The sequence below is a fragment of the Anas platyrhynchos genome, chromosome 1 (genome assembly GCF_047663525.1).
Source record: "Anas platyrhynchos isolate ZD024472 breed Pekin duck chromosome 1, IASCAAS_PekinDuck_T2T, whole genome shotgun sequence".
Classification (NCBI taxonomy): Eukaryota; Metazoa; Chordata; class Aves; order Anseriformes; family Anatidae; genus Anas; species Anas platyrhynchos.
Genome location: NC_092587.1, coordinates 15,416,616 through 15,438,243, shown reverse-complemented (window position 1 = coordinate 15,438,243; position 21,628 = coordinate 15,416,616). Strand labels below are relative to the sequence as shown.

General features: G+C 35.7%; 1 protein-coding gene across 3 annotated transcripts in view; it reads left to right on the top strand.

The window, feature by feature from the left end:
• The window catches only part of LRRK2 (leucine rich repeat kinase 2), a 69,704-nt gene that overhangs the window by 16,637 nt on the left and 31,439 nt on the right, over positions 1-21,628 (top strand). For all 3 annotated transcript variants that reach the window (XR_005269070.2, XM_027458956.3, XM_038185971.2), the window contains 18 exons: positions 1,318-1,437; positions 2,578-2,702; positions 3,251-3,330; positions 4,080-4,186; positions 5,952-6,081; positions 7,178-7,302; positions 8,951-9,081; positions 11,600-11,744; positions 12,046-12,185; positions 13,525-13,653; positions 13,740-13,910; positions 15,580-15,835; positions 16,060-16,248; positions 17,744-17,865; positions 18,649-18,718; positions 19,178-19,398; positions 19,906-20,156; positions 21,461-21,609. Coding sequence is in view for 2 of the 3 variants with exons in the window: in XM_027458956.3 (XP_027314757.2) it covers positions 1,318-1,437; positions 2,578-2,702; positions 3,251-3,330; positions 4,080-4,186; positions 5,952-6,081; positions 7,178-7,302; positions 8,951-9,081; positions 11,600-11,744; positions 12,046-12,185; positions 13,525-13,653; positions 13,740-13,910; positions 15,580-15,835; positions 16,060-16,248; positions 17,744-17,865; positions 18,649-18,718; positions 19,178-19,398; positions 19,906-20,156; positions 21,461-21,609 (2,661 nt within the window). In the remaining variant the exon portion in view is untranslated. The remainder of the gene's footprint in view (positions 1-1,317; positions 1,438-2,577; positions 2,703-3,250; positions 3,331-4,079; positions 4,187-5,951; positions 6,082-7,177; positions 7,303-8,950; positions 9,082-11,599; positions 11,745-12,045; positions 12,186-13,524; positions 13,654-13,739; positions 13,911-15,579; positions 15,836-16,059; positions 16,249-17,743; positions 17,866-18,648; positions 18,719-19,177; positions 19,399-19,905; positions 20,157-21,460; positions 21,610-21,628) is intronic.

Sequence of the window (21,628 nt, the reverse complement as noted above, 5' to 3'; positions counted from 1 at the left end):
TTCTTTCTAATCTGGTAATGACTATTCAAGATGAGAATGTCATCAGAATTTTAACGGACTGCAACCTGTTTAATCAGCCACAAGTCCAGCATAATTACTAGTCACATAGCCTAAATTTCTTACTTTCTGTGAGATAAGTGGCATATTTACACAAACATGTCATTCAGTAAAATACAGCAAGAAACAGCAACACTGCTACAACATGACAACACTAGTACAGACTAAGAAGAAAAATGCTGTTTCCATTTGCACTTGTGTGGGTGGTAAGGTCAAAGTTTTAGAATGAGGGATCTGGAAAGGACTTGCCTTAAAGTCTGTTCTTTAGAGTTCTGTTGACTTGGACTAATCGGGCTCAATCATAAAACACTGGGAGAGATACTTAGTTCCCAGTGAACAACCTAGACATTGCAGGTAGCCAGCATCTATAGGGCTCAGGACCAGAACTGAAGTAAAGAAATGAAGTTAGCTTTTCTTCTGCTTCTAATTTTACTTGTCATGCCCACAAATCATACAATTCTTAATTTTGTACCGTATCTCAAGTGCTTGAGAAACATTGATACAGATTTGAATTTCACCTTTCATGTGGTTAGTATTATTCTCATTTTTAATAATTGAGAATTAAACAAAATTAAATATCAGAATAGAAACTATATCTATCAGACTATATTTTACAAAGTGAGCATAGCCATATTATTGTATGCATAATTCTTGTTTGCACAACAAATGGAGAAATTATCTTCTTTTGCTTGCTTTCATTTGTAGAATTGCTTACATTCAACCTTATATTCAATTATATGTAATGTATAGCCTTTGATAAAAGCTGTCCTTTAAATAATACATTTATCATCAAAAGCTAGGTCTTTCTACTGTTCCAAAATGTATGTATTCTGTATTTATAAGGCTGACTTTGATCTACTGAACAAGGAGGACAAAACCAGAGGGCAAAACAGGTTTTAAACAGTTGCTTGGCAGGATAAATCAAATCATTGCAAGAATTCAAGACCAGGGCTGCTGTGGTTTCCTGGCAGGAAGTCTGCGAATGATATATAGATGATATCTTATTTTGCTGACACTATGTATATCATTTTGCATTAAACCTCAGTCTTCATATCAAAAATAAAGAACCTAGATAGCAGATGCTTTTTATCCTTGTCCTCTTCTTTCCACAAATAAATACCATTGTGTGAAGCCCCCTAATAACAAATCTAATGTTTACTACAAACAAAGCTTATGCATTATGTGCTGAGAAATCTATGCTAAATGTGTTTAAAGCTATGGATTTGTTTACATTCATTTAATACCTTTATCTATTTTCAGGAAATTTTTTCAATATCCTTGTGTTACATAAGGTTCCAGAAGTCATTGTGAAGGCTGTGAAAACGTATTCTAAAAATGCGAAGTTACAGGCTGCAGGTCTCAGCTGTTTAGCTCTTCTCAGTAAGTAAATTCATTCTTAAACACATAAATAAATTACTTATGAAATAAACCAGTAAATGTTTTCATACTGGTGATTTCCTGTAATTATTCTTAATTCTGCTTCTGTTTTTAATGTGGAAGCCTCAAGTAAGGTAGCTTTGATAGGTCTAGATTTCCTGGACATTTATGGTTTAGTATGACAATCCTGTGTTCATACCACATTCCCAGATACTCAGAGCTGGGACGTGATGTTGATAGATCTTAACAAAGCAACCTGTTTGTTCATAGTCAAATATTGGATAATCCCTGATCAATATAAAATGTCTGCAGACAGCAACATGTATTTGATGCCATGTTTGCCATGTGTGGCAGTACTCATTATGTACTGCCAGTAGATTGCAACACCAAGTTAATGCTTGTGCCTGAGTTCTGAAACCAAATAAAAGGTTTAACCTTTTCCTTGAGTACGCTCCAGTTGTTATTTTTAAACAGCAATTAGTTACCTAGTGGCACAAAGCTAAAGATCAGATCCTGTTGGTCTTTGAGTAGTACAAATGTCAGCAGAAAGGCTGTGTAACAGTCCTCATAGTAGCAAATGTTAGTAATCAGCATATACTCCAGTAGACTTCAGGTACTATGGTCAGTGTTGATACCTTTTTTTCTTAAATGCTGAAAAACACAGGTATGAAATGATTTGTTTTAACTTTCATTACGCTTTCTGGGACCTACTGTTTCTCTCAGCAATTGCAATTTATATTTTTAAATGGCATATCTTCAGAGTGAAGATGGCTCAGCGATAAGTGGTTACGTGCAAATGAACCACAGTTATATTTTATGTGTGTGGTGTTCTGCATGTAAATGCGTAACAGAACAAGTATGTGCTGCTCTTTTCAGAACCTGACCATTGACTGATCTGTAACTATCTATATAAACTGGCTACACTGAAGTACTACACATAGCAAAGTTTTTTCATTCCTTTTATAATCTTGAAGACATGTCTCAGTTCTGTCACAGAGCAAAAGACTTCTCCCTTCCCAGAAAAGACTAATCCTCCAGCTGACTTTCCTACACAGGCAATGGGAGCACCTCCATGACTACAGTTAAGACATAAGTGTTTTGTCTTTGCAATAAGAATTGATTGTAAATATTTTGTATTTCAAGCTGAAACAATATTCCTAAACCGAGACTTAGAGGAAAGAAAAGAAGAGGAGGAGGAAGAAAAATTATGCTGGTTGGAAGCATGCTACAGAGCATTAGAACTACACCGAAAAAACACAGATGTACTGGTGAGAATTTCTGGATGATGGGGGTGTAGAAAGACAGCATTACACATTAAATAAAACATTTAGCAACATAATTTTCTCCCATGTTTCCTCAGACAAACTAGGTCTGAGGGACTGTATTAGCCTTAGAAAAAAATTCCCTTTCGTTCCATCCTTACCTTTGTTCACCCCAAGCAGTTTCAGTCACTCCTTTGGATCAAATGTGGTTAGGTGGTTGAGACTTAGTGCATGGAAATTCGGCCACCCAAAAGCTTGTTGTCTACTCAGCTGCTCTGTATACAGCAGCAAAACACAGGCTCATCAGCTGAAGATTTAATGTTGGCCTAATGTAGGTATCAAAATGAAAACCAAATAATAAGAACGTGGCACATGCTTGTAACTGAGTTCTATCCCGGATATAAAAATGTGACAGCCTATACTTTGTTGTATTTCTACGTAAAGCAATTAATACCTTTATCATGGACAGAACAAGTCTCAAACTTTTTTTATTTTTTTTTAATTCTGAAGGTTTATTTCTTCAATCCTTTTGTTTCCTCTTGTTTTGTATTTAGGAGGCTGCATGCTGGGCTTTGAAAAATCTGTTCCTGTATCAACGCAACCTTCATGAAAAGATTGGAGATGGAGATAATCAGTCAGTATTAATACCTTTTACTGCATTTTTGGAAATGAAAAAAAAGTGGCCTACTATTTGGCCATTTGGGGGTCTCATGTTTCAGTTATTTTTATTTCTTGTTTTCTAATACATAATGAATTGCATGACAATCAACATAGAAAGTTTCTTTCTTGAAAAGTATTCTAAACTCCACACAGACCAAATTGTTAGTGTTTTAATAAAGAGTCAGGACACAGTCTTAATAGAGTGAATTTGTACAGTTCACAAGGAATTTCATTTTCAGTTGAGAAAAAGGATAGGGGGGATTAAAGAATGTAAGAGTAGGGAAAATAGAGGAGATTCAGATTAAGTAGATAGGAAGAATAGAAAAGCAGCACACGTTTTCCCACAAGTCAGATGAAAGGGCATAGCAGAGGGAGCACTGGCCATCAGGGAGAATCTAGGCATGGATAAGACACAGAATTTCCTTTAAACTCTTTCTCAGAGTTGTGTAAAATTTAAATCATGCAAATTTTGGTAAGCCTGTTTTTTTACTCATTTCTGCACCTCAAGTCACTTGGAAGTCATGAATCCAAGTGAATTTGGTAAGATTCAGAGTTGGCTTACACACGTAGTATGCAAAGATGTTGCTGTAGTGAAATAGCCAAGTTCAGTCATCTAAAAAATTAACTATGTCACTTAGTGGGTTTTTAGTAAACTGAACTATGGTTACGAAATAACTTCTGTAGTGTGGTCCCTGTGCAGTGATTCGTTTCTCTCTGTGAAAGGTTCCCAATAGACAGAGCGGTGATGCTGTCCATGCTGATGCACTCCTCTTCAAAAGAAGTGTTTCAGGCAGCTGCTAGTGCCTTGGCAATTTTGTCACAGCAGAATGGTAAGGGAATGTAACTATCTTTGCTTTCTGATTCTGCAGTCATTGCTATAATATTAAATATTAATATTAAAAAACATACAGAATGTGCTAGGGTATGGATACCGTATTCCCTGTGATTCGAATATTGTACAGTTGTGCTCAATAGGAGGTTTATTCCTTGCTTTGAAAAAGGTATTGTTAGCTAGGAGCTAGACCGACCGATGTCATCTACTTGGAGCTGGGGATGTTCAGCCTGGAAAAGGGAAGGCTCCAGGGAGGCTTCATTGTGGCATTTCACTACTTAAAGGGGGCTTATAAAAAAGATGGAGAGCGACTCTTTGCTCAATCAGATAATGACAGGACAAGGAGGAATGGTGTTAAATTAAAAGACGGGAGATTTAGATTAGATGTTAGGAGCAAATTCTTCATTGTTAGGAGGGTGGTGAGGCCCTGGCACAGGCAGCCCAGAGAAGCTGTGGATGCCCCATCCCTGGAGGTGTCCAAGGCCAGGCTGGATGGGGCTTTGGGCAACCTGGGCTGGTGGGAGGTGTCCCTGCCCATGGCAGGGGGGTGGGACTGGGTGGGCTTTAAGGCCCCTTCCAACCCAACCCATTCTGTGATTCTAGTATTGAAGAATTCATGTCCAAGGAAAGAGATCTTTTCCAGTTTATATGCTTTAATTGCTGTTTTTTTGGAGCAGGAGACATGAGAAGAGCATGTTCTCTCTGTGTGCTTGTTTAAATGTTTATCACATTTGAATTTCATCAAGACCAGAATTTGTCAAAACTCACATGAGTAAGGATTACAGCCTGACAAATAACATTTTCTTAATAGTACAGGGGATCTGAACAGCCATGTTTACTTCAGTAAATCAAATCTTATGTAGAAAGTTAAGCACGTGCATAACAATTTTCAAGATTGCTTTAGTCCTGATTGTATCCCCTAACTTTTCCTAACATTTTTCAATTTGCGGACCCCTACAACATTTTTCAGTGGCAGTGTGGACCTCTGGCTAGACTATTTAAGCCTACTTTGGCCTTCTTTTGTCAGATACTTTTCCCAGAATTCTTTGAAATGGTTATGGATCTCAAGTGGTTTGTACACTGTGCATTGAAAACCACTGGCTTGATATGAAGATAAGGACCAACTTAATTGCCATTCTCTAGGTGAAAAAGCTTTGGTCTATCACTAGGTTACTGAGCCAACCAAGAAAACGACAAAAAAAAAATGGTGCTAGTTACCATGATAATGTAGAATATTTGTATAGTATTCGGAGCTGTATTGGCTACATTTAGAGCTCTAACATATATTTGGGTATTTGAATTTTTAAAACTGAGTGAACAAAGTAATTAGACTGGGTTAATATTTCATTTTTGAAGTCTTATTTCGGAATTTAGAAGGTTTTATGAAAGGTAAATTCTCACTTTCCTACTGAATCACAGAGTGCAATACAGAGAAAAAAATGTTTAAAAATTAATATTTTTCAAAAATAAAAGTAAAGTGATATATTCTCCTTCCCCTAAGTTAAAGGTGCTAGTAAAAATACAGATGTATTTAAACTTATTAGGCACTTCAGGAATTTTAATGCTTTTGATTAAGATATGGAAATAAAGTCAGCTTCAGCTTGAATCATTTCCTATTTTAATTTACAATGCCATAACACATATGATTTTGAGGGAAAAAATTAAAATGAGAAAAAAAAAGTTAGTAGTTCTGTTGTTTTTTTAGAACTCTTTATATAGGGAGAAAGATTTGCTTATGGGATGCTTTCTGTTTTGTCTTGTAGGAAATATTAGGAAGACACTTTTGTCTAAAGGAATACATATGAATGTTTTGGATATAATGAGGAAACATCCACATTCCCCTGAAGTGGCTGAAAGCGCCTGCAGAATTCTGAATCACGTTTTCAAAGGAAGGTAATACACTTAGAAATATGTGACCACTTTCAAAGCAAAGGTTTGTGAGATTCAGTGCTGTTAATTGATTACATTTAAATTACTGACTGTTTCACTTATGTTATAATTGACCACAGTCTGACAGCTCTATTCAAGACACTGAATCACATCTAGCCCCTCCTGTTAGCCACACTGATTTCCATTGAAAGCTAAGAATTTTCACACAATATTAACTCTATTTTATATATCAACTCTAATATTAACTCTAATTATATATATATATAATTAGAGTTAATATATAATATATATTAGTATATAATATATATTAGTATATAGTATAATATATATATATAATTAGAGTTAATATTGTGTGAAAATTCTTTTATATATATATATATATTTTTATATATATATATATGTATATATATATATATATAAAAGTTTCTTTTGTAATGGCTTTTGCAAATGCTCTAGGACATGGTTGGAAAACAAACTTGCGACTCAGAAAGAAGATCTCAAAATTCCATAAACATGTTTACAGGAATAAAATGTATTATAAAATAAAATAAGAAAGTGACCTTAGAAATAAATTAGTAGCCTTTGGCTACTACCATTTCTAAGTTAATGTCATTGTGCTGTCGTTGTTTTTTTTTCCTTCAAGATTAGAAACTGACATGATTGATGTTTTTCTTTTTATTCTGCAAGTATCTGGCAATTCATCAATATTTTATGGCGACTATGGAACAGTAAATTAGAGAATATCTATCTTCTCATATGTCTGCACTAGAATCAAAGAGAAATAAGTCCTCCACCGTTCACCCTGAGTGAAGTACTATATTCCGTACCAGCGTTCTGGACTGAATTGAAAATTACCTCTCAGTAGTCTCAAATTGGATTAATTACATACTCTACATTCATGAAATTACATGAAAATAACATGTTTGCTATGCTAAAGAAAAGAACCATAGTTGAGTTTATATTTTGTAACTAAAACAGATTTTCATTGTAATAAAGGGATGTCACACCGTGCTAATGAAAGAAGCAAATGTATAAAATCTATAAATGTATTATATTTTTTTTATTTAAATTATTTAAATTTTATAAATAATATTTTCAGTTTCCCTCATCTGGATACAATGACAGTAGCTGCATCAGAAGTTGTAAAAGCCATGAGGAAACATGAAAAATCACTCTCTGTACAACTGGAAGCACTTCGAGTCCTTTTACACTTTATGATGCCTGGTAAGTCATTTAAAAATATAATTGGTGTGACTTCATACGTCAAATCAGAGAATTTATTTAGATACCTTGGTTTTAGTCTTATCTAATGAGACAGCCTTTAATAGGACTTAAAAAAATACCAGAATTCTGTATTTGACAGAGCAACTGTAACTTTAGAATGTACAAGATGGAGAGTCCATTGAAAATAACAAGCCAAAATTATCACTGCTGATATTCCTTTGATTTCATCAGTAATGATTTAGCTCTGCTGCTTCTGTGGAGCCACTACTGTGGTTGCATACTCCTACCATGATTTTTAAGTGAGAGCAAGCAGTGATAATGATATCAGCATAGTTTTACCACAAAATACAATTGTTTTGATAGTATCTCTTGGAAGAAACATCAAAACTAGACCTCTGACACTAAGAAAGTGATTCAAAGATATGAAAGTTACTATTACATGCTATTTTCTCCAGCAAAGGAGAAACCAAACTGACTAGCTTAGGAATTCCTTTTCCCTCAAAAAAAAACTCTTTAAGAGCAATCTACATTATGAAAAAAGTATGTGTTTGTTTTGTGTGTTTTTTTTTTTTATTTCCATACCTTTAACAGAGTATGGGGGAAGTTTTATCTCTTCTTTATCAGTTTACTGCTGTATATCCCATTTTTCTTTCCCCAGTGTTAAATGTGAGAGTACAAACATGCTGATTTTTTTCCAAACAGGTTTTTGCAAGTATCTTTCATGAATTTTAGTTGCATATTACAAAACCAATAGTTTCTAATCTAGTCGCTCCACTAGCATGCAGATTGATTATAGATTTCCTTTTTTTTCCTATTATTTTAATTATAATTCTAATTCTTTCCAACTTTTTCAATAAATAAGAGGATTAAGACTTTATACATATATTCTAACATGTAGGCAAGAGTATTTTTCGGTGAGAATCCTTAAAGTGAGGCCCTTCTAGAGTGCAATGAAACAAACAATACACAGAGCGGATGTTAAAATATGCATGTTAATTAGGGAATAAATAGTCATTTATGGGAAAATAGTAATCAGAAAAATACGAATGCTGAATTGATATTTAAAGGATATCTAAGTACTTTCTGTAGTGCCATTTGCCTGCAAGTGCTGATAGCTACAGGAAAGGTAAATCTGAAAGACCATTCTGTGTTCTTTAATTTGTACTCACCTTTCATTTATTTCATCTGTTGGTAAAAGTCAGCCTCTGATGTACTGCCAAGTGAAAAGGAACAAATAGTTTATGGCTTCCTTGTAGAGTCTCCTTCCCAGAAGGAAGAAGCATTCTGAAGTGTAGTTATCTGGAACACCAAGAAACCATATAGCTCAAGGAAGTACTAATGTATTGCAGTGTTCCTTAGGCAAAATTCTTTGGCATGATTTTGCATTTTCACAGTAAGTAGTGAGCAAACATATGGTGAAATTATCATTTCAAACACGATGTACCCAATGCTACATTGTAAATCTGGAAGAACTCCAGTCTCTATCACTACAGCGTTCTGAAAATGTCGTAAGATTAGAAGTATGCCTGCAGAGTCATTTAGTCTGTGTGTTCAATCTGATTGTAATATTGGGTTAATAATGCTGGGTTAATAATGGGGAGAATATTAAATCTGTTCTTCTGAAGATGCCTGTTTTCCATTGTTTCAGATACAAAGAATGACCAGAATGGTTCTTTGGGAGATACGGGAGATGCTGCTTTCACACTTACTGTAAAAGTCATTAAAAGCCAGTGTCTGTTGGAGGGAACTCATTCGCTGGTGCTTGGTGCTTTGAACAGGGTATGGTTAAAGATTTATCCTAATGAATATTGTCACTATTTTACATGTGCAGTGAGGAGTCATTTATAATTCTTAGTTCCATAGTGATTTTCCTATTGATTGGATAAAATCAATCTCAACCTTGAGTTTCATTTATTATTGGGTGTTTCTTTTCTACTTTAGAGTACATTAGATCATCTTTTACATAGTTTTACATAGTAATTCTAGGGGATTTTTTTTCAAGCATTTTATTTGTGATTTTGTTATGGACTATTTTATACATGAAAGGTGTTCTTGTGTCTTTGCCTCAGCTATGCATAGAGCCAAGTGGTTCTTTAGTATAGCTTTCATTGATACATACTTCTTTGTTTTCAACAGAACAGTGTTTCTCACTTGTCTCCATTCTTTGCATTGTTCAATTCCATGACTTTCTCCAGCCACTGGAAGGCAAAATGATCACAGTGCCTTAAAGTGGAATCTGAAAAGTGAAAGGCATCACTGCCAAAGCAGGCCCAAGCTAAGCAGAGATAGTACTTGGCACTTTGCACAGGAAATTAATCTTAAATCCTGGTGACAGGAAACTTTTAACTTCCTGGCCTTCAGAAGATTCCCACTGATTTACAGGTTTCACATGACCACAATCAAAATGGATACAGCACTTCATGATTTTCTAGAAGTCTGTCAACAACTTTAGACTTGGCAAAAACCTTCAGTCAAGGAAATATGTCTTGGACATCTATTATAAAAGTCAGAGCAAATGATGTATCAGCAAAAGAATGCTGAAGTCTAAAGGACATTTCTTGACCTGAAGACCTAGGATACAGGAGTTAACAAGGCAAACAAAATTATTTTTTACTTCAGACTTCGTCAAAGTTTTCAGCGCTTTTTTACCACCTCCATGGCTTTTTTGAACTTTCTGGTTTGTGATTTGGGGTACTACATAATCAAGCAGAAGGGCTAGAAATTAACATATTTTTATGAAAAAGTAGAGAAGGAATAAGGAAGGAGATGGGCACGACTCCACTAAAATAATATTGCAGCTTTGCAAGTCACTGTGATGTCCACACACACTTTCAGATCTAGGCCTTATCTAGGTTTCCTCCACCTAAAAGTGGGGAAAAATTGTGACAGATAATAACAAATAAGCTACTGAATTACTTTGTGATGGAAAACAAAACTTAAAAACTTGATGTGGTGTGGCAATAGGTATCCTGCTTCATACCTTTTTCCTATCCTAACTGTATCAACAGCCACCACATTTGTCACTTGTCTCTTGCTTCACAAAACCTCGTTTGGTTACATTGAACCACAAAGGAAACACATTTCCCCACCCTCCTTTTCCTGGCAAGATCGTGTCAACTTGAGTGGTTGTAATGAAAATTAGAAAAAAAAAAAATCATAGAATGATTTGGGTTGGAAGGGACCTTAAAGGCCACTCAGTTCCACTCCCCTGCCATGGGCAGGGACACCTCCCACCACACCAGGTTGCCCAAAGCCCCATCCAGCCTGGCCTTGGACACCTCCAGGGATGGGGCATCCACAGCTTCTCTGGGCAGCCTGTGCCAGGGCCTCACCACCCTGAGAAGAATTTCCTCTAAGCTAAATCTTCCCTCTTTTGGTTTAAAACTATTCTCCCTTGTCCTGCCATTATCTGATTGAGCAAAGAGTCACTGTCCACCTTTTTTATAAGTTCCCTTTAAGTAGTGAAATGCCACTGTAAGGTCTCCCCAGAGCTTTCTCCAGGCTGAACATCCCCAGCTCTCTCAGCCTTTCTTTATCGGAGAGGTGCTCCAGCCCCTTGATCATCTTTATAGCCTTTCTGTGGACTCACTTGAACATGTCCATATTATTTTTATGTTGGGGGCCCCAGAGCTGAACGCAGTGCTGCAGGTGGGGTCTCACGAGAGCAGAGCAGAGGGGGACAATCCCCTCCCTGGACCTCCAACTCCTCTGTTGATACAGCCCAGGACACGGTTGGCTTTCTGGGCTGCAGGTTCACATTGCTGGCTCATGCTGAGCTTCTCATCCACCGACACCCCCAGGTCCTTCTCCCCAGGGCTGCTCTCTTTTCATTCTCTGCCCAGCCTGTGTTTGTTCTTGGGGCTGAACTTCATGAGGTTTACATAGGTCCACCTTTCAAGCCTCTCAAGGTCTGTCTGGATGGCATTTCTAGTCAGCAGAAACTTCACTGGCCTGCCAGAGCTTCTCAAACATGATGAATAGTGGCTTAGCAAGTACATCTGCCAGTTTCCTCAGGACCTGTGGATGTATCTCATCAGGTCCCACGGACTTGTACGCCTTTAGGTTCCTTAGATGCTCTCAAACCTGATCTTCCTACTCTCTGGTAGAAATCTGAGGGTATGAGCAACTGAAACTTTGATTGAAAAGGAAAACTTTTTGAAATTGTAATTATTGCTATTTACTGTCACATCAGCTTTAATTTGACATACTTCTTTGAAAAATTATCACTATCAACTCTTCTATTGCCATTGTACCAAAACAAACTGTTGATCTGATTTTATATTCGTTTCTCTGTTAGTTTATTGGAAATCCTAGCATTCAGAGGTGTGGATTGAAACTGCTTACTTCTGTAGCTGAGTGCACTGGTGCATTAGAAATTTTAACCCAACAAGGAGCTACTGACACCGTGCTTCACACCCTGCAGATGTATCCAGATACGCAAGGTAGGGAAGTTATTTTGTTAGTTCAACTTGAATGATATAGTAGAAGGGGCTAATTAACCATATAATCTGTAACCTATTGCACTCTTTAGTACTGGATGTGAAGTAGGTTATGTGGCAAGAAATGCAACAGGACTGTATAATCCCCAGGTTTATCCACTTTCCAGTTATGCTTGGCCCTGTAATAGCTAATTCAAATAACTTCCTAGCACATTAGCTATAGAACACTCTACTTAGGTCATGGGTTTATCCTGCTCAGAGTGTCTGAACAATCATCATTATTAATCTTTCTTTTTTCTTCAAGACATACAGTGTTTGGGTTTGAGTCTTCTGCGCTCTTTGATTACAAGGAGGAGTTTGTGTATTGCAACTATGCATGTCCTGGCAACAGTTCTGGTTTCTACTCTGCGGCGATTTAAAGAGGTCACTGAAATCCAGATGCATGTATGTGTTATTTCTACTTACAAAGATAAAAGTGAAAGGCAAAAGTTTATGAAATTATTTTAACGTAGCTGTATTTGAAGTATAATTCTTTATTTTAATTACTTCATTTTTATTTTGTTGCAGTTACTAGGTATAAGCCTTTAAAATTAAACCAATATGATTGCCAGAGAGATGGGTTTCTTGGAAGCATATATTCAGTTCAGTCCAAAATATAAAAGCACAAGTTTGGTTGTTTATCTAGCAAACTAGAACAAATTTTTTGGTCACAGTCCATTATTCAGTCAATCCAGAATCATGTAGTGAAGCAACCATCATTATAGTATAAATCACTCTTTTTTTTTAAAAGTGAGGGAAAATACCCTAGTTCACAGCCCTGTCACCAGCAATAGGCTCTGTTTAAGAATTTTTTATTTAAGAAAGACATCTGTGTCAGTGACAGATTTTGAATCTACTTCTGAATATGGAAGTAGAGTTCTCCTTATTCTGTCAGAGAAATCATGTTCAGACTTCCTCATGTGAAAGATCTGTTTCCTCTGCTCTGGAAGCTTTCCCTGTTTGTTGCCAGTTTCACTTTCTGGTGGAATGAAGCTGGCCTGTGAGATCAGCTTCTTGTCAGAGTTTCTGCACTTCTGTTTCAGATCAGTCAGAACTATCACAAGTACAGCCTCCTATTTTTACTTCTGTTTTTCCCACAGTTCTTCTAAGTTTTGCTTAGGAACCAATATAAACTAGCATAAAGAGAGATCAAAATAATGTGGAGGAATATGGAAGTTGCATAAAATCATTTAGTCTTAATGACATTTGGACAAGAGCCCATGATTTACCCAGTTCACCCTTCTGTGTGAACTTTACTTGTGGAATCACAGGATAATTTTGTATTTTATTTTTTTTTAGTTTCTAGATATTCAGTTTTTCATTTAGCCTATATATATTTTTTATTATTATTATTATTTTTTAATTCAAGTATTCTGGAGCAACACACTGGGTCAGGCAATGCATCGTCATCCCATATCCTTAGGAGCAGATTGTTTCCTCTGTAAATTTTCAGGAAATCACAAGTACATGTGCCAGGCAGGATGCTGTCAGATATTACTGTGCATAACTGTGCTTTTCAAAATGTCAGTTCATATCTGCTTTCGTGGGTCAGCTATGCAAGCATGAGACTACAGCTGTATTAAACACTGAAACACCAGGGTGTCTTCCTTCTTTCCTAATGTGTTATAATTTGTGAATTATTGAATGTTTAAAAGCAAAACAAAAAATGAAGTTGCAGTTTGATTTGTTTCATAACTTGTTTTAAAATGACTTTGTGCTTACAGTCCTTTCGTTATGTTTGTAGGGATTTCATGCAATCTTGTCGATTCTTAGTTTGTCACCTTGCTTTGCCAAGCTGCTGGTACACGAATCCTTTGACACAGTCATTTTCCACCAAATGTCTATGTGCTTCACTGACCAGCGAGATCGACAGGTATCTTCTTTCTTTTAACAGCTCAATATCTGAAAAACTTTGGTGCTTTTTCAGTCCTAACTTGGATTGTTTGTGTTCCCTTTCAGTTTCAAAGCCTGTGTTGTAAATGCTTTGCTAAAATAGCAGAAAATGATGATTTAAAAAGTATGATGCTTGAAAAAGCGTGTATGGAGTGCAATAGTATCATGGCTGAATGTTTAATTCTGCTGGGAGCTGATATTAATAAGAAGACAAAGACAAGCTCTTTGATCTATCAGGTAATATATAGAAAGATATGTAGTTTCATTGCTATAAAATATCAGCTTTTGGGTTCTTTTCTCTTTTTGTGTATAGCTGTATAAGCCATAACACAGTTGTACTCTCTAGGGCAATCTAACTGTGACTTAAGTGTTGACAGCCATTGCTATTCCTGGTGATTTCAGGCACAGTCTGATACTTTTTGAAACACTCTTCACTTCGTTGAGACTCATAGTTATTGTCATATAGGTCATGCCTGCACTGCTAGTTTGGTTCTGATGCAAGATTGTTCACCGTGCTCATGTTCAAACCAGGGTTCACTCAAGTACTGACTTTGCCTTAGCTTTAGAGTAGTTTTGAGGAAGAAGACTTAAGCTCAGGCATTGCAACCTCACAGCTGTTTCTTCTGAACTAATCAGGCATAGATAGCATCAAGCCCATTGAAGCTCAGTCCATGAACATCCAATCTTCCGATTCAGCTTTTCCCAAGCACTCTGAAGTCAAAATGCAGACAGACCTGCATGAAAAACTGTCCATAAATAAGTTTCAGTGTGCCACTGAAAAATCCCACTCTGTCCTAGACCTTACAATGAAGACTTTGCCTAAAATGCCTGCCCTGGAGTGGTGGATCTTTTTTACTTTCTGTTGTTATTACAGATCAATACAGTCATCATTTTTTTGTGCTGTTTTAACTATTAAGTTAGGGTTCTGACTTTCTATCAACATAACCAAAATAATACATGTAAGAATGACGAGCTGCAATGAGTTTGATCCAAACAGTGGCCACATCCAGAGCTTGAACTATCTGAAATACACTTTACGAAGGCCACAGGCAAACATCCCATCTGGATTCAAGTGTGCCAACAGATGAGATTCACACCTGATCATAAGTATTCCCTGCTAAATGTGCCTGTCTTTAAAACATTTGGAGAAACTGTTTGTATGAGTGCTTCTTAATTTTGCTTCAGTGTCACAATTTTAAATGCTTGGTCTGAGATAACTCTACCAAGTACTGCTTGAAGTAAATTTGGAAGTGAAGAATGAAGATTTCTGCCAGCAGAGCTGGCTGGGTGATAAAGCACAGATGGATTTCGAACAGGCCGTGAAGTCTGAGGCAGGCAAATCAGTGTTAGTGAACCCCAGTGGAAATACTGAAGTAACTGGAAGTATTTCTAAAAAATATTTGTAATATTCGTAATCAACACTGCTCTGTTTAGCAATGCAAGTTGAGAGACTGAAAGGAGTGGAGCTGACTGAGACCAGTAACTTGAGCTCCCTAGCAATAAGCAGAGCTTAATGAGTCTCAGTGTTGTTGGCTTTTCATCTGGTATCCTGATAACATGGCAAAATAACCACAAAGTTTTTTTTCCACTGAACCACAGACCACATGCAATAACCAAATTACATGAATTACCATTCATTTTTGTCTAAAAATTGGGTGTACTCATGGCAGAAATTGCAATTACAAAACTCAAGCATTTGCTATATTTTGGTAAAGACTTGATGAAAGTGGGAGCTGGTACTCAAATGCCTTAAGCAGGCATGTGCCCTGAGGTGTAAGGAATTGTGTAATTGAAAAGGGGGCACGAGCCTAAAAATGTCATGAATCTGAATTTGAGAATGTCTGACTGTGCAGTCTCAGCTATTGTTTGAGTCCCTCACATAAATTTGTTTGTTTTTCTGTGTTAGGTTTGTGAAAAAGGAAGTAGTCCTAAATTGGTGGAATTGCTGTTAGCCAATGGTGCTCGGGAGCAAGATGTTCGGAGTGCTTTGGCCATCAGCATAAAGAGAGAAGATAGCCAAATCATCAGCTTGCTCTTAAAGAAGCTTAGCCTTGATGTTGCCAACAGCAGTATATGTCTTGGAGGATTTGGTATAGGGAGACTTGAACCTTCCTGGCTCATTCCTTTGTTCCCAGATAAACTTACTCCGTTAAGGAAACAAAGTGAGTATACACAGAATTTGCTATACTTCATGTGTTTATATCTATTGATGGTATTAAGTAAGCGTTTTTTATCACAACTTTCAGTTGAGGATCTCTTCATGGTGCTTAGCTGGTTGTAGAAAGATTGCCAAGCCTTGCAAATGCACCAAGTATTTCTGTTACTATTTTAAGCTATATGAATTTCTTGGAGAGCATGTTACCGTCTCGGTTTCTTCTTCATATAGATGCAGGTTCTGTACTGGCAAGAATGGTGCTTAGATACCAGATGAAGAATATTTCAGAGGATAGATCAGGAGCCTGCTCTGATTTAAACTTCCCTGAAGATGGAATGGATAAAATCTACGATTGGAATTTCATTCCTGACCCCCTAGTGGACAGTGTTTTTCCTTTGAATGATGATATTGATAGTGAAGGTAAATGTTTTCTTTTTTTATTTTTTTTCCTATAATAGTCGCAGTGTAGCTTACAGGGGTTTGGCAATAACTATGAATTCCTTCAAATTATGTAGGAAATTATGAAACCATCAGCTGAGGAATAAATAATGTGCAAAAAAGAAATCATAAATCAGGTCCACTAGAAAATTGTTTATGGTTAGTACATTCTGTATCTGTGAAATCAGCACATTAAAGTTTTTTTTTCAATTATCCATTTAAGATCAGTTCTTTCTGAACTGACATGCATTCAGTTGCTTTCTTGTAGAAAGGGTGGAATTCATCTAACCATATTCAGATAATGAGTATTTTACTATTTTGATGCCTGTTTCTGGGCTAAGCTTACATCAACTGTTTTGATGTCTGTTTCTTAGGAATTCTTGTATTCTCCCTTTATAGTCAATGGCAAAAAGCAAGTGCTTCAAAAGCACATTGTCTCATCATGAAGTCAGATGAATTGTGATTCAGAAATGCCCTGTTCCCACTGTTGTCAGTAAATGAAGAAAACACAACTAAATTCGGTACAGAGGACTATATTATTAACAAATAAATAAAGTGAAATAAGCTTCCCAAAGCTATCCCAAAGATATCTAACTGATGAGAAAGTGTAAGTGACAAGTCTGTGTTCAGTCCAACATTGTTCTTGGTAGCCATGTCAAGAAATCTGAATGCCTTTAACATATGAAAAACAGCATTTTTCTCTGCAGCATCAGTAACTTAATAGCAACAGTAAGTGTTCTGATCTTATAATGTGCCTTTTATTTATTCAGGAGTCACTGTTGTATTTTAGAAGTGTTAGATACTTAAAATCATCACAGATGAAGAATTTGAATTTTGGAATCAGAGAACCATAATGAATTTTTTTGGTTGGCTTTTGTTCTTTTTGTTCAGCACTATTTTCATTTCTGTAGGACCGTGGCACAGACCTGTGACACTGATAGGTACTATTTTCACATAGAAAAGTTGTTAAGTCTTACATAAATTATGTTAAAAAAACATAGGTTTCACTTACAGGAGTGCTTTTAGGAGTTACAAACCTAGCTTTGAAAGGAAGAATACTAAATGAGTCTAGACGACCCTAAATCACCAAAGCCAGAGAAGTATTTGATGTTTGATTTTCAGTAAGGGTGTGAGTGCAAAAGTATCTATTCAAATACGTTTTCTTTATTAAAAAGTTACTGATGCTGCAGTAGTACAAAGGTGTGTCATAAAACATGCATAATAATACAAACCTGATGGAAATTTTAAGCGATAAAGCACCAATGTAACAAGCTACAGTTTATATGTAGAACATACCAGGTAAGTATGTTAATATTATTGGACTATTGCACACACAATTAACCATTTAGTTCCTGCTGTTATTGATGCTTTTGAAATATATCTCTCCTTTGTGTGTCAGCATCTACGTTACAGTTGAATTCAGCTTTAAATATATTTTCTTATTTACCTGTCCTCCTGTGTTGTTGCTTTGTACTAGGAAGTGAAGGTTCACTTTTTACAAAAAAGAAGTCCAATTCCATTGCAGTTGCAGACTTATATTGTAGGGAAAATGCCTTTCAAAGAGGTTCTTCTGCTTTGCCGCGACATTCCTACTCTCTGGTAAGTGAGATCCTTATTCGTTCCAGGTTCCTTATAAATCCATCTGTGTTGCCTACTGTGAAACTGTTAATAATCAAGTGTAAGGATAGGTCTTGAAATTACATGGGCTCTTGCCTGACTGTTGCTATTTAATGCTCCCTTCTGTTGCTGTGTAATTACTGTGCTCCAGATTACCTATATAGATGAGAGTTTATTTCAGCAAAAAATTTATGATCAATAAAAAAATGTGTTCTTCCAAGTTGCTCAGATTTCCAGTTGGATGTTCTGGTACTGTTCAAATACAAATACAAAAAATAAGGTTTTGTTCACAAAGACTTAACTATCCTGTGGCGAAGCTGATCTCTGGAGTGCCTCTGTGGTCAATGCAGAGACAGATTTCTCAGGATGACAAATCAGTGAAGTCAAAGTCAAGTTCCCTTGAAAGGAGTGTGTCTCTTTCCATTGTCTGCAAAACCAGAGAGACTGGCTTCCTTGGAGAAAATTAATATCTTGCTTCACCCTCTCAGCCTACCCCGGTGAAAGTCATTTTAGGTTGTTAAAAAACACACTATATCCATTGCACATCAAAATCTGCTCTTGTTTCATATTGCATGGATCAATAATTTTCATAAAAATGTGGCCTGGTGGTATTTTTAGAGTTTAAAAATTCTGTCTCTGTGTTACCCTTGGGAGATCTGATAAAAAGAAATGACAAAAAGAAATCTACTGTATTTAGATCATTTCATACATCTGCATATGTCCACACCTGTTATTACTTTTTTATTCTATTTTGGGATTTTCCAGGGACCTGGCACAGAGTATGAACCATCAGTGAAACAAAGAAGGAAACTATTGCCTTCAGATGAATCTCCCAGTAAGTAAACCGTACAGCTTAGGATATATATATGATGTTTCATCTTTACTGCTTTCATAAGCATAGCACACAAAGGTTTTAGTTAGATTATATGTTTGTTTACAAAGAGGAAGATATATATTGAAATACTACCACGGAGTACAAATACAGTATATATAGTGAAATATTTTTTCCTGGGCTTCACAAGTAATTTATGTGGAGTTTTACAAACAATGTAATTTCATGAGTGCCATTACTAGATTTCAAAACCCACTTTTGTTGTGTAATGCATAAACCTATTTCTCTTCCCTACTGTCTTACAAAGTTGTCTTCTGAAAGAAATATTCATGGATTTGGATCTTGTTTGGATCTTGAACCAAACATTCACTGCCTTCGGCTTCTTTAGATCCTAAGTTGATTCATCTTAATTTATGCATTCAATTAAATCATGCTATTTTTCCCATGTTTTTGTTTTAATAGAAGGAATCTCAAAATTCTCACCATATTTAAGACCATCAGACAGTCTTTCTTCATTGATCTCAGAGAAAGAATATATTAAATCACTAGATCTTTCATCAAACGAGCTGGAGAACATAGATGCCATCAGCCAGAATAGCAGCTTAACTAGTCATTTGGAACATCTTGAGAAACTGGAGCTCCACCAAAATGCTCTTACAAACATTCCAGAACAACTGTGTGAAGTAATTCTGCATAATTTTATATAACACAAGTCAAGATTAGTAACAATTAGTTGTTTGTTTCTAACTCATAACAATAAGAGTCTACTATTAACAGTACTACTCTTGAGTATATCTTTGCATGCTTCATCCTTTCTATTTGTTTTCATTTTAGATTTATGTACAGCTAGAAATAAAAATATTTTCATGAGACTGTTTTAAAGCATTTACTTCAGAGAACTGCTCTAGAACATGTTATATTCAGTAACATAGTAACATAAATGGAAGGGAGAACTGCAGGCAATTCATAACTTAGATTTTATGAAACTGAGTTAATTAATTTTAAAGAATGCTTTATGTTTTAATCTTTAAGAGAAATATTACAGTTTACATTATTATGAATAATATTTTCTGCTATTTTTCCTAGTAAGACAAATATAAGTAAATTGTATAAAATATAATTCAGCTTAAAAGATATGGATTGGTGTTTTCAATACATTCTTTTTTTGAAACAAGCCTTTTTTCTTTCAGAACTTGAAATGCTTGAATTATTTGGATTTGCACAGTAACCGATTTACTTCTTTTCCTACTTATTTATTGAAAATGAATTGTATTGCAAACCTTGATATCTCTCGAAATGACATTGGACCTTCCTTTGCTTTGGATCCACACCTCAGATGTCCAACTCTAAAACAGCTTAATCTTTCATACAATCAACTGGTGTGCACTCCTGAATTTCTTGCAAATGTTGCTGAAAACCTGGAACAGCTATTGCTAGAAGGGTGAGAGTAACATTTGTAAATAGACAGTAGCATAACAAAAATAGCAGAAATAATGCATTTGTTATCTATCCAGAATGGTGACTGCTGTAGCATGGAAAAGATCATTTGATCAGTAGTGAAACATTGACATTGTTTTACAAATGTGTAAATTGCTACAATTTTCAGTGTTGTGTTACAAAGTACATTACAACAGCTGGGAACCTTGATAGAATCTAATAACATTGCATTTTCAGTAATGTACTAAAAGTGTTGTAGTTCAGCGTTTTTATTTTGTCACACTCCATATCCACAGGACTGTCCATGTTGTCTGATAAATTTAGGTAGCTTTTCAGTATGAGAATACAGTTTCCACCGTATTTTATATTAACCAAAGTTTTTTCTTTTGAAATATGATGCTTGTTATGGATATATTTCAAATAACAGAAGAGAAAATAGGTATTTTTTTAGTTTACCGTCATTTTTATTATATTTGTTAATGAATGAAATAATTCGTACCTATTGGGAATTTGTAGAAATGATGATGTTGATAGTTCTGTAAACTGCAGATGCTGTCTCACACGTTTCCCACAATTTACATAAGGGTATGATACTTCTTACACAGAAATCCACACAGACTTATTTAGTAGTAGCAAGATACAAATCTAAACCAAGCAGTATTAAGTATTTGAATCAAAATCACAAAAGCAGTATTTTGGATTCAAAATCCTGTAGTACTTTATTTTAAACTTTATTAGCTTTATTTTTATGAGCTTTATTTTCAGCTTTACTAGTAACATTACCCTTACAACACATTGCTACGTGGTTCTTTTATCAATGTATTTTCAGTATCGTTGTCTTTTTCTCTTTCCTATATTTTTCTTTTTGGAATACATTGTCTGCAGCATCAAATACCACCTACATTATATCCCCTACGTGGAATTTCTGTTGTGTTTTGTTTTTGTTTTTTTAACAGTCTTTCTGTGATTGTAATCAGAGAAACAAATACACATCTCTAGTAAACAGAACTATTCGCAAACGTGGCAATTCTCTTTGTGTGGGACTGAGCTTACATAATCAGGAAGTGATGCCTTGAGTATATTCTGACATCTGCTTCCCACATTAATTAAACAAATTTAAATCAATCATGTAACTGCATGTTGCTACATGTACCAGTATTTTTGCTGACTGGTCAGTCTAGATAAGATTTGTATTTTTTTTCTTTACCAGCGTAAGGATAACAAAGTCAGATTAATACTCTTTACATTCACTTTTTAGCTAACAGTTTCTGAATAACACATGTTTTTTTTTTATTTTTGTTACCACAGAAATAAAATTTCATGCATATGTTCACCCATATGCTTGAAAGAGCTGAAAATTTTAAACATCAGTAAGAACTGTATTTCCTCCCTTGCTGAGAACATCTTCATGGGCTGTACAAAACTGGAACTGTTCAATGCCAGGATGAATGCTCTTGGTAAGTATCTATGAAAGTA